Raw genomic sequence first — 14,076 nt, 5'->3', positions numbered from 1 at the left:
GAGTCTCACTCTGTCACCCAGGTTGGAGTGCAGTGGTGCAATCTTGGCTCACTGAAACCTCCACAATCTTCTCAGCTCAGCCTCCGGAGTACCTGGTACCACAGGCGTGTGCCACCACACCCAGCTTATTTTTGGCAGAGATGGGGTTTTGCCATGTTGCCCAGGCTGGTCTTGAACTCCTGAGCTCAGAAAATCCACCTGCCTCAGCCTCCCAGCATATAGGGATTACAGGCATTAGCCACCATGCACAGCCAGATTTTTCTAATACATATTTGATAATTATGAAAACTCACTACTAATAAATGCAAAAGCATCTGTGGGCATTCAAATTAAACACCAGACAAAGGGAAGATTTTGTTTTGTTGTACTTTTTCCTGCTCCTTCTACCTCTAAAGCAAATGAATGAACCATAAAATATATAGATCAAGTCGAGGAATATCTTTTTTCTCTTTCCAGGCCAAATCTAGTTCTAAAAAATAGTGGTTTAAAAAAAAAAGAAGGCCAGGCGCACTGGCTCACACCTGTAATTCCAGCAATTTGGGAGGGCAAGGCAGGACGGTTGTTTGAGCTTAGGAGTTCAAGACCTGCCTGGGCAAGACAGTGACCCCCATGTCTACAAAAAATACAAAAATTAGCCAGGTGTGATGGTGGGTACCTGTGGTCCTAGCTACTTGGGAGGCTGAGGTGGGAGGATCCCTTGAGCCCAGGAGATTGAGGTTGCAGAGACAAGAGACTGCGCCACTACACTCCAGCCTGAGCAACAGAGTAAGACCCTGTCTCAAAATACTTTTTTAAAAAGCAGTAGGCCCAACACAACCAAGAGAACAAGGAATCCCACAGCAAAACCAATACTCAACAAAATCAGTTGAGTCCCACAAATGAAATAACACCATCATTTCCCTGTCTTGATTACCAAAGTATATTTTGAGATGGCTTGGAAATCAGGTTTCAGATTGTTCTAAACATCTCAAAGTGCTCCTGATCATTAAAAACATTCTCTTTGATGACCAAGCGTGGTGGCTCATACCTGTAATCCCCACGCTTGGGAGGCCAAGGCGGGTGGATCACCTGAGGTCAGGAGTTCTAGACCAGCGTGGCCAACATGGCAAAACCCCATCTCTACAAAAAATACAAAAATTAGCTGGGCATAGTGGCAGGCGGCTGTAATCCCAGCTACTCAGGAGGCTGAGGCGGGGGAATTGTTTGAACCCAGGAGGCAGAGGTTGCAGTGAGCCGAGATCGCATTATTGCATTCTAGCCCAGGTGACAGAGTAAGACTCTGTCTCAAAAAAAAAGAAAAAAGAAAGAAAGAAATTTATGAACTCAGCCAGGCACAGTATCTTATGCCTGTAATCCCAGGACTTTGGGAGGCTGAGGTGGGCGAATCACTTGAGGTCAGGAGATCGAGACCTGCCTGGCCAACATGGTGAAACCTGTCTCTACTAAAATTACAAAAAATTTAGCTGGGCATAGTGGCGGGCACCTGTAATCCCAGCTACTCGGGAAGCTGAGGCAGGAGAATCACTTGAATCTGGGAGGCGGAGGTTGCAATGAGCCGAGATCATGTCACTGCACTCCAGCCTGGGCAACAGAGCAACAATGTTCCAAAAAGAAAAAAAAAAAGGAAATTTACAAACTCTTAAATACACTGTAAGGTGGAAAATACTATTTTTAAAAAATATATGCATCAGAGGCCAGGCATGGTGGCTCATGCCTGTAATCCCAGCACTTTGGGAGGCTACTTGGGAGGCTGAGGCAGGAGAATTGCTTGAACCCGAGAAGCAGAGGTTGCAGTGAGCCAAGATCGTGCCACTGCACTCCAGCCTGGAGGCCAGAGAGAGACTCTGTCCCAAAAAAAAATAATAAAATAAGGCTCACACCTGTAATCACAGCATTTTGGGAGGCTGAGGCAGGTAGCTCACTCGAGCTCAGGAGTTCAAGACCAGCCTGGGCAACATGGCAAAACCTCGTCTCTACAAAAAATACAAAATAATTAGGCATGGTGGTGCTGTCTATAGTCCCAGCTACTAGGGAGGGTGAGGTAGCAGGACAGCTTGAACCTGGGAGGTTCACACTGCAGTGAGCCATGAGCATGCCAATGCGCTCCATCCTGGGCAATAGAGCAAAACTCTGAAAGAAAAGAAAAGAGAAGGGGAGGGGAGGGGAGGGGAAGGGAGGGAAGAAGAGAGAAGAGAAGAGAGGAGAAGAGAAGAGAGAGAAAGAGACAAAAAGAATGGCAGGTAACACTAAAGAATAAATCACAACTTCTTCACAGTTAGAGAGTATGGTTTAATGTTTTGGTTTTTTTTGTTGTTTTTTTTTTTTTGAGACGGAGTCTCGCTCTGTTGCCCAGGCTGGAGTGCAGTGGCGCTATCTCGGCTCACTGCAAGCTCTGCCTCCCGGGTTCATGCCATTCTCCTGTCTCAGCCTCCCAATTAGCTGGGACTACAGGAGCCCGCCACCACGCCCGGCTAATTTTTTGTATTTTTTAGTACAGATGGGGTTTCACCGTGTTAGCCAGGATGGTCTCGATCTCCTGACCTCATGATCCGCTTGCCTCGGCCTCCCAAAGTGCTGGGATCACACGCGTGAGCCACCACACCAGGCCGGTTTAATTTTTTAAAATGGGCTGGGCGCAATGGCTCACATCTGTAATCCCAGCACTTTGGGAGTCTGAGGCGAATGGATCACTTGAGGTCAGGAGTTTAAGATCAGCCTGGCTAACACGGTGAAACCCCGTCTCTACTAAAAAAAAAAAATACAAAAATTACGTAGGCTTGGTGGCAGGCGCCTGTAATCCCCGCTATTCGGGAGGCTGATGCAGAAGAATCACTTGTACCTGGGAGGTGGAGGTTGCCAGTGAACCAAGACCGTGCCACTGCACTCCAGCCTGGGTGACAGAGTGAGACCCCATCTCAAAATAATAATAATTTTTAAAAATGAAAATATAACATTTTCTATACATAACACAATGTACTCAACTGAGACTAAGAACAATCAACTCATTCTTAAGGCCGGGCATGGTGGCTCACGCCTGTAATCCCAGCACTTTGGGAGGCCGAGGTGGGCGGATCACAAGGTCAGGAGATCGAGACCATCCTGGCTAACACAGTGAAACCCCGTCTCTGCTAAAAATACAAAAAATTAGCCGGGCGTGGTGGCAGGTGCCTGTAGTCCCAGCTACTCGGGAGGCTGAGGCAGGAGAATGGCGTAAACCCAGGAGGCAGAGTTTGCAGTGAGTCGAGATCGCGCCACTGCACTCCAGCCTGGGCAACAGAGCGAGACTCCGTCTCAAATAAATAAAAATAAACTCATTCTTAAAAGAGTGAATACATACAATTCAGTGGTATATTGACAAAGTAGTGCAACCATTACCACTATCTAGTCCTAAGAAGGCTTATATTTAAATCAGACAGAAGACCTAAGAGATAACCTAAGCAAGAAACATGGAACCAGGCAAAAATTAATTTACACTGCAAGGGTAGAGAATGTAACCTAGAAACAGTGAGCAGCATAGGTCGCATCAGATGTTCTGTTGCAAGCAGAAAGTTAAAGGAAGAAGCCAATGTCAATGTATTTTTAAATCCTGTAAACAGTTTTTATAGATGGCCTCTATCTGGTGCTCATTTAAGGTAATTGTATAAATAAATTCCCCTGCCTAGACTGAAGCTGGAAGTCAAGCAGCCCTTGCACTATACAAGCTGAGTAATGACCCTTTTCTTCTTGTCACTGTAGCAGAAGTACCTCTTCAGTGACTTCTAACTACCAAAAGGCATAGGAAGCCCCATACAGCCTTATCAAACCTGGAAGACTCAGCCAAGGCTACCTGAGCATTTGGCAAAAGAGGTAAGTGAGGACTATAGAAGCCAACAGCAATTCTATCTAAAGAAGGGTGAGGGAACTCAGCAAGGCAGTGGAACTGACAGAAGGCTGTAAACAGAGTTCAAACACCTTCCCCAACCTCAGAGAGGCAAATTCCATCTCAGCTAAATGGTTTTCAGGAAAAGAATATAACCTGCCTGTGTCTCAAAACTGGTAAGTGGCATCCTCTTCCTCAGAGCCATTTAGCTGAGATGCCAGAAGACGCAAAATCTGAAAATTTCTTTAATTAGTATCCTTCTTCTTGGCTTTATCAACTGCCGAGATTTCTGTGCTCAGGACCGTATCCTTGTCAACAAACAGTAAGGCTGACTACAAGATTTCTGCCTTGAAAATTTATGTTATGTTGTGATGTGATGTGATGTGATGTCACGTTAGACAGGGTCTCACTCCGTCATCCAGCCTGGAGTGCAGTGGTGTGATCTCAGCTCACTGTGACCTCTGCCTCAGCCTCCTGAGTAACTGGGATTATAGGCATACACCACCAGCCCGGCTAGTTTTTGTATTTTTAGTAGAGATGGGGTTTTGCCATATTGACCAGGCTGGTCTGTAACTCCTGGCCTCAAGTGATCCACCCACCTTGGCCTCCCAAAGTACCAGGATTATAGGCGTGAGCTACCATTTTATTTTACATTCACCATTTTATTTTTTTGAGACAAGGTCTCTCTCTGTTGCCCATGCTGGAGTGCAGTGGCATGATCTTGGCTCACTGCAACCTCCACCCTCACCTCCCTAGCTCAAGTGATCTTCCTGCTTTAGCCTCCTAAGTAGCTGGGACTACAGGCATGCACCACCACATCCAGCTAATTTTTTTTGTATTTTTTTTGGAGAGATGGAGTTTCACCATGTTGCCCAGGGTGGTCTCGAACTCCTGAGCTCGAGTGATCCAATGGCCTTGGCCTTCCAAAGTGCTAGAATTACAGGTTTGAGCCACTGTGCCCAGCGGGAAATTTTAAAAATAAAATAAATAAGCCAAATCCCAGGTCATTCCAAAAATGACCAAATTAACCCTTGTTCCAGGACCTCTCTCACCAGGATCACCTGATCCCTGCAGCACTGAATCACAGATTCTTCCCTAGGCCAGCCAAAGCGTCCATCCACTGCCTCCACAAGACTAGCCCAGCCCTATTAGTGTCTCTTGCCTTCCTAAACATTTTGATTTTTTAAGCTCAGCCACCTTAAGGAAACTAAGTTTCCTTAAATTTCAACTGCCACATCCTCCCCAAAGGTTGTATCAAACCTGATAGGACTCCTGGTTAAAAACAAGAACTTCTGCTGTTTTAGAGATGTGACAAGTAAAAATGATATTTTTCAATCAGCCTATCGTCATCTTTTCCCTAAGAAACTAAAAGTGTTTACGTATTTTGTAAATGCCAAAAACACTGCAAAATGTGTATTTGCACTTTTCAATTATAATTTTTTTTCTAAATGATGTTAAGCTATTCTGTCTTTAGCTCCTCCACTTGGGATACCATAAACTATGCACTTTTTTTTTTTCCTTTTTTTGAGACAGAGTCTCACTATATTGCCCATGCTGGTCACAAACTCCTGAGCTCATGTCTCGGACTGTTGAGTAGCTAAGACTACACGCACACATCACCACACTCGGCTACTGTGCATATTTTATATCATCAGTGTCAATTCTCGAGTTTCACAATGGATTTCTATCCCTACATTGAAAGATTCCCTCTGGAATTTTCTTCGTAAGGAAGTTACTTCTGTTATATTGACACAGAAGTAAAGACTCAAAATATTTCAATTGTGAATAATGAAAGGACATGAGCCTGTTACCCTTAAGAAATGTAAAGGGCAGCTGGCCTCAGTGTCTTACACCTGTAATCTCAGCACTTTGGGAGGCCAAGGCAGGAGAATTGCTTGAGCCTTGGAGTGTAAGACCAGCCTGAGCAACAGCGTGAGACCCTGTCTCTACAAAAAAAAAAATTTAGGCCAGGCGTGGTGGTTCATGCCTGTAATCCCAGCACTTTGGGAGGCCGAGGCAGGTGGATTGCTTGAAGTCAGGAGATTGAGACCAGCCTGGCCAACATGGTGAAACCCTGTCTCTACTAAAAATACAAAAAATTAGCTGGGCATGGTGGCAGGCGCCTATAATCCCAGCTACTCCGATGGCTGAGGCAGGAGAATCGCTTGAACCCAGGAGGCGGAGGTTGCAGTGAGCCGAGATTGCGCCACTGCACTCCAGCACTGGTGACAGTGCAAGACTCCGTCTCAAAAAAATAAAAAATAAAATAAAATAAATCAGTTTTGTCAGTTTTTTAACTTTTTATTGGAAATAATTTCCAAGTTACAAAAAAATTGCAATAATAATAGTACAGGGAAAAGATTCATATATGCTTTACCCAGGTTCAACTTTTTTTTTTTTTTTTTTTTTTTAGATGAATTCTTGCTCTGTCGCCCAGGCTGAGTGCAATGGCGTGATCTTGGCTCACTGCAACCTCCACCTCCCGAGTTGAAGTGATTCTCCTGCCTTAGCCTCCCGAGTAGCTGGGAGTACAGGAGCCCGCCACCACGCCCGGCTAATTTTTGTATTTTTTAGTAGACGGGTTTCGTTCGCCATGTTGGCCAGGCTGGTCTCAAACTCCTGACCTCAGATGATCTACCTGCCTTGGCCTCCCAAAGTGCTGGGATTACAGGCGTGAGCCACCGCGTGTGGCCCCAGATTCAACTATTAATAACATTGTGATCCATCTACTTTATCAATACTCTCTTCCTCCCTTCTCCATTTATAACAAGTATTATTTTCGAAACGATGAGAGAAAGCTGCATACATCACAATACTTTACTTCTAAAAACTTCATTATGTATTTTCTAAGAATAAAGATACTCTCAGCCGGGCATGGTGGCTCACGTCTGTAATTCCAGCTCTTTGGGAGGCCAAGGTGGGCAGATCACCCGAGGTCAGGAGTTCAAGACCAGCCTGGTCAACATGGCGCAACCCTGTCGCTACTAAAAAAAATACAAAAATTAGCTAGGAGTAGGTGCAGGCGCCTGTAATCCCAGCTACTCAGGAGGTTAAGGCAGGCAGAATTGCTTGAACCCAGGAGGCAGAGGTTGCAGTAAGCTGAGATCGCGCCATTACACTCCAGCCTGGGTGACAAAACGAGACTCCGTTTAAAAAAAAAAAGAAAAGAAAAAAGATGTTCTCTAACATAACCACAGTAGTTATCAACTCGGGGAATTTAACACTGATACATCATTATCACAATCAAGATATAGAACAATTCCATTATACCCAAAAATTCCCTCATGCTTCCGCTTTATAGTTAACTCCTCCCCGAATATCCTGGCCACCACTATTTCCAATCCCTAAAATTTTGTCCCTTCCAGAATGTCACATAGGTGAAATCACACATACACATATAGTATGTAGCCTTTTTAAAAAATTGTAAGCTGGCTGGGCACAGTGGCTCACGCCTGTAATGCTACTCTTTGGGAGGCCCAGGCAGGTAGATCACCTGAGGTCGGGAGTTCAAGACCAGCCTGGCCAACATGGCGAAACCCCGTCTCTACTAAAAATACAAAAAATTAGCCAGGTGTGGTGGCACACACCTGTAATCCCAGCTACTTAGGAGGCTGAGGAAGGAGAATCGTTTGAACCCGGGAGGTGGAGGTTGCAGTGAGCCAAGGTCATGCCACTGCACTCCTGCCTACACGACGGGAGCAAGATTTCATCTCAAAAAAAAAAAAAAAAAGTAAGCAAATACACATCAAATAAAATGCATCATTTTAAAGTGTACAATTCAGGAGCATTAAGTACATTCACAATGTCATGCAACCATCACTACTACCTAGTTCCAGAACACTTTTATCAGCCCAAAAGAAGTACCATAACCATCAGGGAGTCGTTCCCCATTCCCGCTTAGCCCCTGGCAACCACCAGTCTGCTTTCTATCTCTATGGGTGTGCCTTCTCTAGATATTTCATATAAACTGAATTGCACAATATTTGGTCTTTTGTGTCTGGCTTCTTTTATAATGTTTTCAAGGTTCATCCAACTTGTAGCATACATCAGTATTTCATTCCTCCTTATGGTAGAGTATATATCCTTATGAGTCTAGTTTCTTTCACTCAGAATATTGCCATTGAGATTCATCCATGTTGTTAGGTGCATGAGTAGTTTCTTCTTCATTGCTGAGAAGTATTCCATTTTATATATATACTAGAGTTTGTCTAGTCACCAAAAGACATTTTACTCCTGGTACTTTTTCCAGAAATAATCATATAATTCAAGGTAATTTACAATTCATGGGGTTATAATGTATTTGTAAACGGCAAATGAAAAATTCAAATATACAGAACATATATAGGTCCAAAATCTCTTATCTACAATTCCAAAATCCCATAAATGTCAAGTTTTTTGGTAAAATTCAATAAACTCATTTTGAGGCAAATCCTGGCCTATACTATGAGTCTTTATTTACTCCTGTTAGTGAGAATATTAATAATTTTGCAGCGTAAGTATTATATCTGAGTACACATTCCCCTGGGAGATATAATTCCTATATGATCTATGTAAACTACATTTCTATAACTTGAAAAATTCATAAGCTCATTTAACCTCACAGGTTCTAGATAAAATTGTGACCCTGTACTTATACAGCTCTAGAGGAGACAAAAATTACACTAATACATTACTAGAGTCAATGAAGAGGCGTTAATCTTCTCTCCTGTGTTATAGATCAGCCCTCCATTACATCAACTAACAGGACAGACTGTACTCCACAATTCCCCTCTTAAGAGCAATATCCATCCTGCATGGTCTCTGCAGGTCATCACTCAGCCTAAAATATTTATTACCAGTTTTCACCTATGAATGTCACCTTTTTGGCTGTGCATACTGGTTCACATCTGTAATCCCAGCACTTTGGGAGGATGAGGCAGGAGAATCACTTGAACCCAGGAGTTCAAGACCAGCCTGGGAAACATAGTGAGACTGCGCCTCTACAAAAAGTTTAAAAATTAGCCTGGCATGGTGGTACGCACCTGTAGTCCCAAATACTCGGGAGGTTGAGACAGAAGGATCACTTGAGCCCAGGGGTTTGAGGTTACAGTAAGCTATGATCGTACCAATGCACTCCAACCTGGGCAACAGAGTAAGACCCTTTCTCTTATAAAAAAAAATTTTTAAGTCACTGTTACTACTAAGATTCACATTTTTTTTTCTTTTTCTTTTTAAGAGACAAGGTCTTGCTATGTTGCTCAGGCTGATCTCAAATTCTCAGGCTCAAAAAATTCTCCCATCTCAGACTCCCAAGTAGCTAGGGCTACAGGTGTGCAACACCATGCCTGACTACCACATATGATCTTTTAACAGTAAACACTATAGTTCTCAGAACATCTGATTGTTCCAAGACATATTCTTCAACAGATATGTAAGACCTAAGCTGCACTGTTGTGAAACCTACACTACCCTTTAATGTTCCTCACCTGAGGGGAAATCACAGCTGCTCTTCACATACACCATAAATAATAATCTATTCCATGCATATAGGGAACCTACTGAGTGTCAAGCACTGGTGGAAACAAGAAGGAATAAGGCTCCTGCTGACATTCCTCTCTAGTGAGAGAAATAAGATACACAAAACCACGGAGAAAAATATCAGTGATAGATCCAATACCACTGACAGATTCAATCCAATCAGTGACCAGTGATAGATCAGTGATAGATCCAACTGAAAAATACCAGTGATAGAAATATCCAATCAGTGATAGATCCAAACAAGGATATGATGGAAAACAACTGCCCGATGATTTTAGATTTGAGGGTGACACAAGGCCTCAGAGACGTGAAACTGAAGCCAAGAACTAAACCCCAGAAGACAAGTAAAGATCAGACAGAAGAGTAGTGCAAAGACCCTGACACTCAGAAAGAAGTTTGTATTGGTCAAAGACAGGAGAAAAGCTCAGTGTGGCTACGGCAAAATAGGGTAGGTGGAGGGCAGTACTGAATGAGATCAAACAGCCAAGGGTCAGCTCACGCATGGGTTTGTAAGACAAAAGAAGAAGCTGGGAATTTCTTCCAAGTGAAGATGAAGGCCCTAAGAGGGTTTTAGACATGGGAGTAACATGATCTGGCTGATATTGTCAAAAGTTCATCCTATTTGTCACATAGAGATGTAATATAAATAACATGAAACTAGCAATCCAATTCTTTCACTAAAAAACAAAAATAAAAAACACAACTTAATAGAATGCCAAGAAAAGATTGTATTTGCTGAAAGGTATTTTTCGTTTTATTTTTAAGCACTGCCCTGAATGATTTCCCATGTGTATCAGTGTCTTCAGTCTGCCAATTCTAATAGCTACCACAATCAGCAAATTTAAGAACTTCCTCTCTAGACCCTATATGTTAATATAATTTTTACTGTCCTGACAAATTTGACAATTAGAAAGTCAATGAATACTAAAGAAACTGGAGTTTGAACTGCTATTTAAATATTAAGACATCTCCTTTCCTAAACATATCAATACTTAATGAAAGCACAGTTCATGAAACAAGACTGAGGTTATTATCTTGAGAGTTAAAAAGCATCTCCAGCCTGTAAATTCTACCTTGAATTCCCAAAGAAAGCATGTATAAGGCATATGCAAAAAATAAATATAACCAACATAAGTGAGATACCAAGAATAATAATATATCTACTCTTACTCATGCTTCCACAAATTCAGGGTTGATGTTTTTAAAACAAATAAATAATTGGCTCTCTGAGAAATAATACTTCTGAGCTTGTTCTCAAATTACAGAACAAATTATTTCTGAACTTAACACCATATTCTTTCAAGCACCAAAATTTATTTTGTGGATAATTTTCCTCTGCAGAAGCATTCTGAAGAAGTTATCTAGTTAATGAAAAATTTTTATCCCATGATAAACTGCTAATAGTAAATTATATCCTCAAAATATGACATGTTCTTACTTGAAGATGTCTTTAACTGAATTACTGAAATTCTAAGTTCTGTGAAGACTCATGCTCTATTCCCTTCCATTTAAAATTCTGCAAAATAGGTCACCTAAAGATTACCTTTATTTTTAAATAAATAAACTTATTACTATACATAGTTCTAAAAATATTGGTCAAAAACCTTGAGTTCTTGGCATTTCACCTTTGCCTACTTTTACTGTAGTAAGATTTAAAGGAAATGACTGAAATTGGTGCTGTGAAATACAACTAGGAGGATATTCTGAAAAGTTTAATCTACCATTCAGACCACAGAACAGATGTCAAAGGGAAAGCTATTCTGGATCTATTCATGGATTTCAACAAAATAACTGTAACAGGACTCCATTCTCAAAGCAAAACTGAAAATTAAACCACTAATTTGTACAATTTCTCTGGGAAGTCATAAATTTTACTGAAGCAATGAATGTAAAATTTTCATACAACAAGCTTATTAAATCCTATTAGGCTCAAGCATAAACATTCCACCACCATGAAGAACATGCATAGCAAGTTTAATAATTATATAAAATATATTCAAGGCAATTGCTGCGACACTCTATATATCACAGGCATTCAGAAGAACTGGAACATGCATCCTCATCACCCATGTGTGGACAAACATCCACAAAGAACCACAGCTAAAACTAAAGCTGGTTGTTATTTGGAGGCACCAACGGGAGGCTTCTGGAAATTTTAATTGTGGTTTCTTGAAACAAATTTTAAGTAGCACATGATGCAGAGATCTGACAAAGACCCTTCCTAACCCAAGGCCATATGCAAGTCAAGAAACTCACCTGTGTTATACTCCTTCAACTGCAAGTTCTTTACAGGCATGCCATCAGGAGTCCGAAAAGCATTAAGAATCTGCAAAAATATGGCATTTATACAAATGATACAAATCATAATCAAACACTGAATATCAGATTTTCCCTAACAGTTTTTATCATACATAATTTAAAGCCATGATTACTTTGTAAAAGCAAAGTTAAACTATGAACACTCAAGGCATTCACATATTGAATGAGTAGAACATAATTATTCAAAAATTGGCGGGATGCAGTGGCTCATGCCTATAATCCCAGCACTTTGGGAGGCCAAGGTGAGAGGATTGCTTAAAGCCACATGTTTGAGACAAGCTTGGGCAACATAGTGAGACCCTACCTCTAAAAAAAAAAAAAATTCTTTATTAGCCAGGAGAGACCGGGCGTGGTGGCTCACACATGTAATCCCAGCACTTTGGGAATCCAAGGCGGGTGGATAACCTGAGGTCAGGAGTTTGAGACCAGCCTGGCTAACATGGTGAAACCCCGTTTCTACTAAAAATACAAAAATTAGCCTGGTGTGGTGGCACACACCTGTAATCCCAGCTACTTGGAAGGCTGAGGCAGGAGAATCACTTGAACCTGGAAGGCTGAGGCTGCAGTGAGCTGAGATCATGACACTGCACTCCAGCCTGGGCAACAGAGCGAGACACTATCTTTAAAAAAAAAAAAAAAAAAAAAAAATTGGCCGGGCACGGTGGCTCAAGCCTGTAATCCCAGCACTTTGGGAGGCCGAGGTGGGCAGATCACAAGGTCAGGAGATCGAGACCATCCTGGCTAACACGGTAAAACCCTGTCTCTACTAAAAAATACAAGAAATTAGCCAAGCGTGGTGGCGGGCACCTGTAGTCCCAGCTACTTGGGAGGCTGAGGCAGAAGAATGGCGTGAACCCGGGAGAAGGAGCTTGCAGTGAGCCAAGATCGCACCACTGCATTCCAGCCTGGGCGACAGAGCGAGACTCCATCTCAAAAAAAAAAAAAAATTAGCCAGGAGTAGTGGCTCACACCTATAATCCCAGCTACTCGGGAGGATAGTTTGAGCCCAGGAGTTTGAGGCTGTAGTGAGCCTTGATTGGGCCACTGCACTCCAGTCTGGAGTACCCTGTCTCAAAAATAAATAAATAAATATTTAAAAATTCTCAGGTATATAGGAAAAGCAGGGCCAGAAGCGGTGGCTCACATTTGTAATCCCAGCACTTTGGGAGGCTGAGGCAGGCGGATCATGACGTCAGGGGATCGAGACCATCCTGGCTAACATGGTGAAACCCCGTCTCTACTAAAAATACAAAAACTTAGCCGGGCGTGGTGGCACATGCCTGTAGTCCCAGCTACTCAGGAGGCTGAGGCAGGAGAACCATTTGAACCCGAGAGGCGGAGGTTGCAGTGACCCAAGATTGTGCCACTGCACTCCAGCCTGGGTGACAGAGCAAGACTCTGTCTCAAAAACAAACAAACAAACAAATAAACAAAATGCTGGGCGCGGTAGCTCATGCGTGTAATCTCAGCACTTTGAGAGGCCGAGGCGGGTGGATCACTTGAGGTCAGGAGTTCAAGATTAGCCTGACCAAGATGGTGAAACCCCATCTCTACTAAAAACACAAAAATCAGCTGGGTGCAGTGGCAGGTGCTTGTAATCCCAGCTACTTGGGAGGGTGAGGCAGGAGAATCGCTTGAACCCCGGCGGCAGAGGTTGCGGTGAGCCGAGATCGCGCCACTGCACTCCAGCCTGGGTGACAGAGTGAGACTCTGTCTCAAAAAAAAAAAAAAAGAAAAAGAAAAGCAGAAGAGCATAACCTTCAAAGGCTTAAGCTCTGAAATCATACTGTGTGCATTCCAAGCTCTCCACTCACTTGCTGTGTAACCTTTTAGTGTCCAGTTTCTCATGTGTTAAATATAAAATGATGTACTGGATTCATTACAGTCCAGGGCCACAGCACTTCCTCAGCATGAACTGCCTGGGCAGTTCATTTCCCCATATTCATATAAACTGTTCTCTCACAGCATTCAAGCCTGGGCTCGAATGCCTCTTCCTCAGTGATGTCTCCCTAACTACACAATACAAAAAACAGCCCCATTAGCATGCATGCCTGTGGTCCCAGCTACTCAGGAGGCTGAGGTGGTAGGATCGATTGAGCCCAAGAGGTAGAAGCTGCAGTGAGCCGTGATTGTGCCACTGCACTCCAGCCTGGGCAACAAAGTGAGACGCTGCCTCAAAAAAATCAAAAATGGGCTGGGCGTGGTGGCTCATGCCTGTAATGGCAGCACTTTGGGAGGCAGAAGCAGGGAGATAACCTGAGGTCAGGAGTTCAAGACCAGCCTGACCAATGTGGTGAAACTCCGTCTCTACTAAAAGTACAAAAATTAGCTGGGCGTGGTGGTGTCTGCCTGTAGTCCCAGCTACTCAGGAGGCTGTGGCA

The 14,076-nt window shown here is 42.9% G+C and overlaps 1 protein-coding gene across 7 annotated transcripts in view; it reads right to left on the bottom strand.

Annotated features, from left to right (window-relative positions):
• The window catches only part of RBM6 (RNA binding motif protein 6), a 135,924-nt gene that overhangs the window by 89,435 nt on the left and 32,413 nt on the right, over positions 1-14,076 (bottom strand). For 6 of the 7 annotated variants that reach the window (XM_019024186.3, XM_063703809.1, XM_063703808.1 and 3 more), the window contains one exon: positions 11,633-11,702. The exons of the other annotated variant lie outside the window; for it this stretch is intronic. In XM_019024186.3, the coding sequence (XP_018879731.1) occupies positions 11,633-11,702 (70 nt within the window). The remainder of the gene's footprint in view (positions 1-11,632; positions 11,703-14,076) is intronic. 7 annotated transcript variants of the gene reach the window in all.

The sequence above is a fragment of the Gorilla gorilla genome, chromosome 2 (genome assembly GCF_029281585.2).
Source record: "Gorilla gorilla gorilla isolate KB3781 chromosome 2, NHGRI_mGorGor1-v2.1_pri, whole genome shotgun sequence".
NCBI classification, from domain to species: Eukaryota; Metazoa; Chordata; class Mammalia; order Primates; family Hominidae; genus Gorilla; species Gorilla gorilla.
This window is presented reverse-complemented; position numbering and strand designations above follow the sequence as displayed.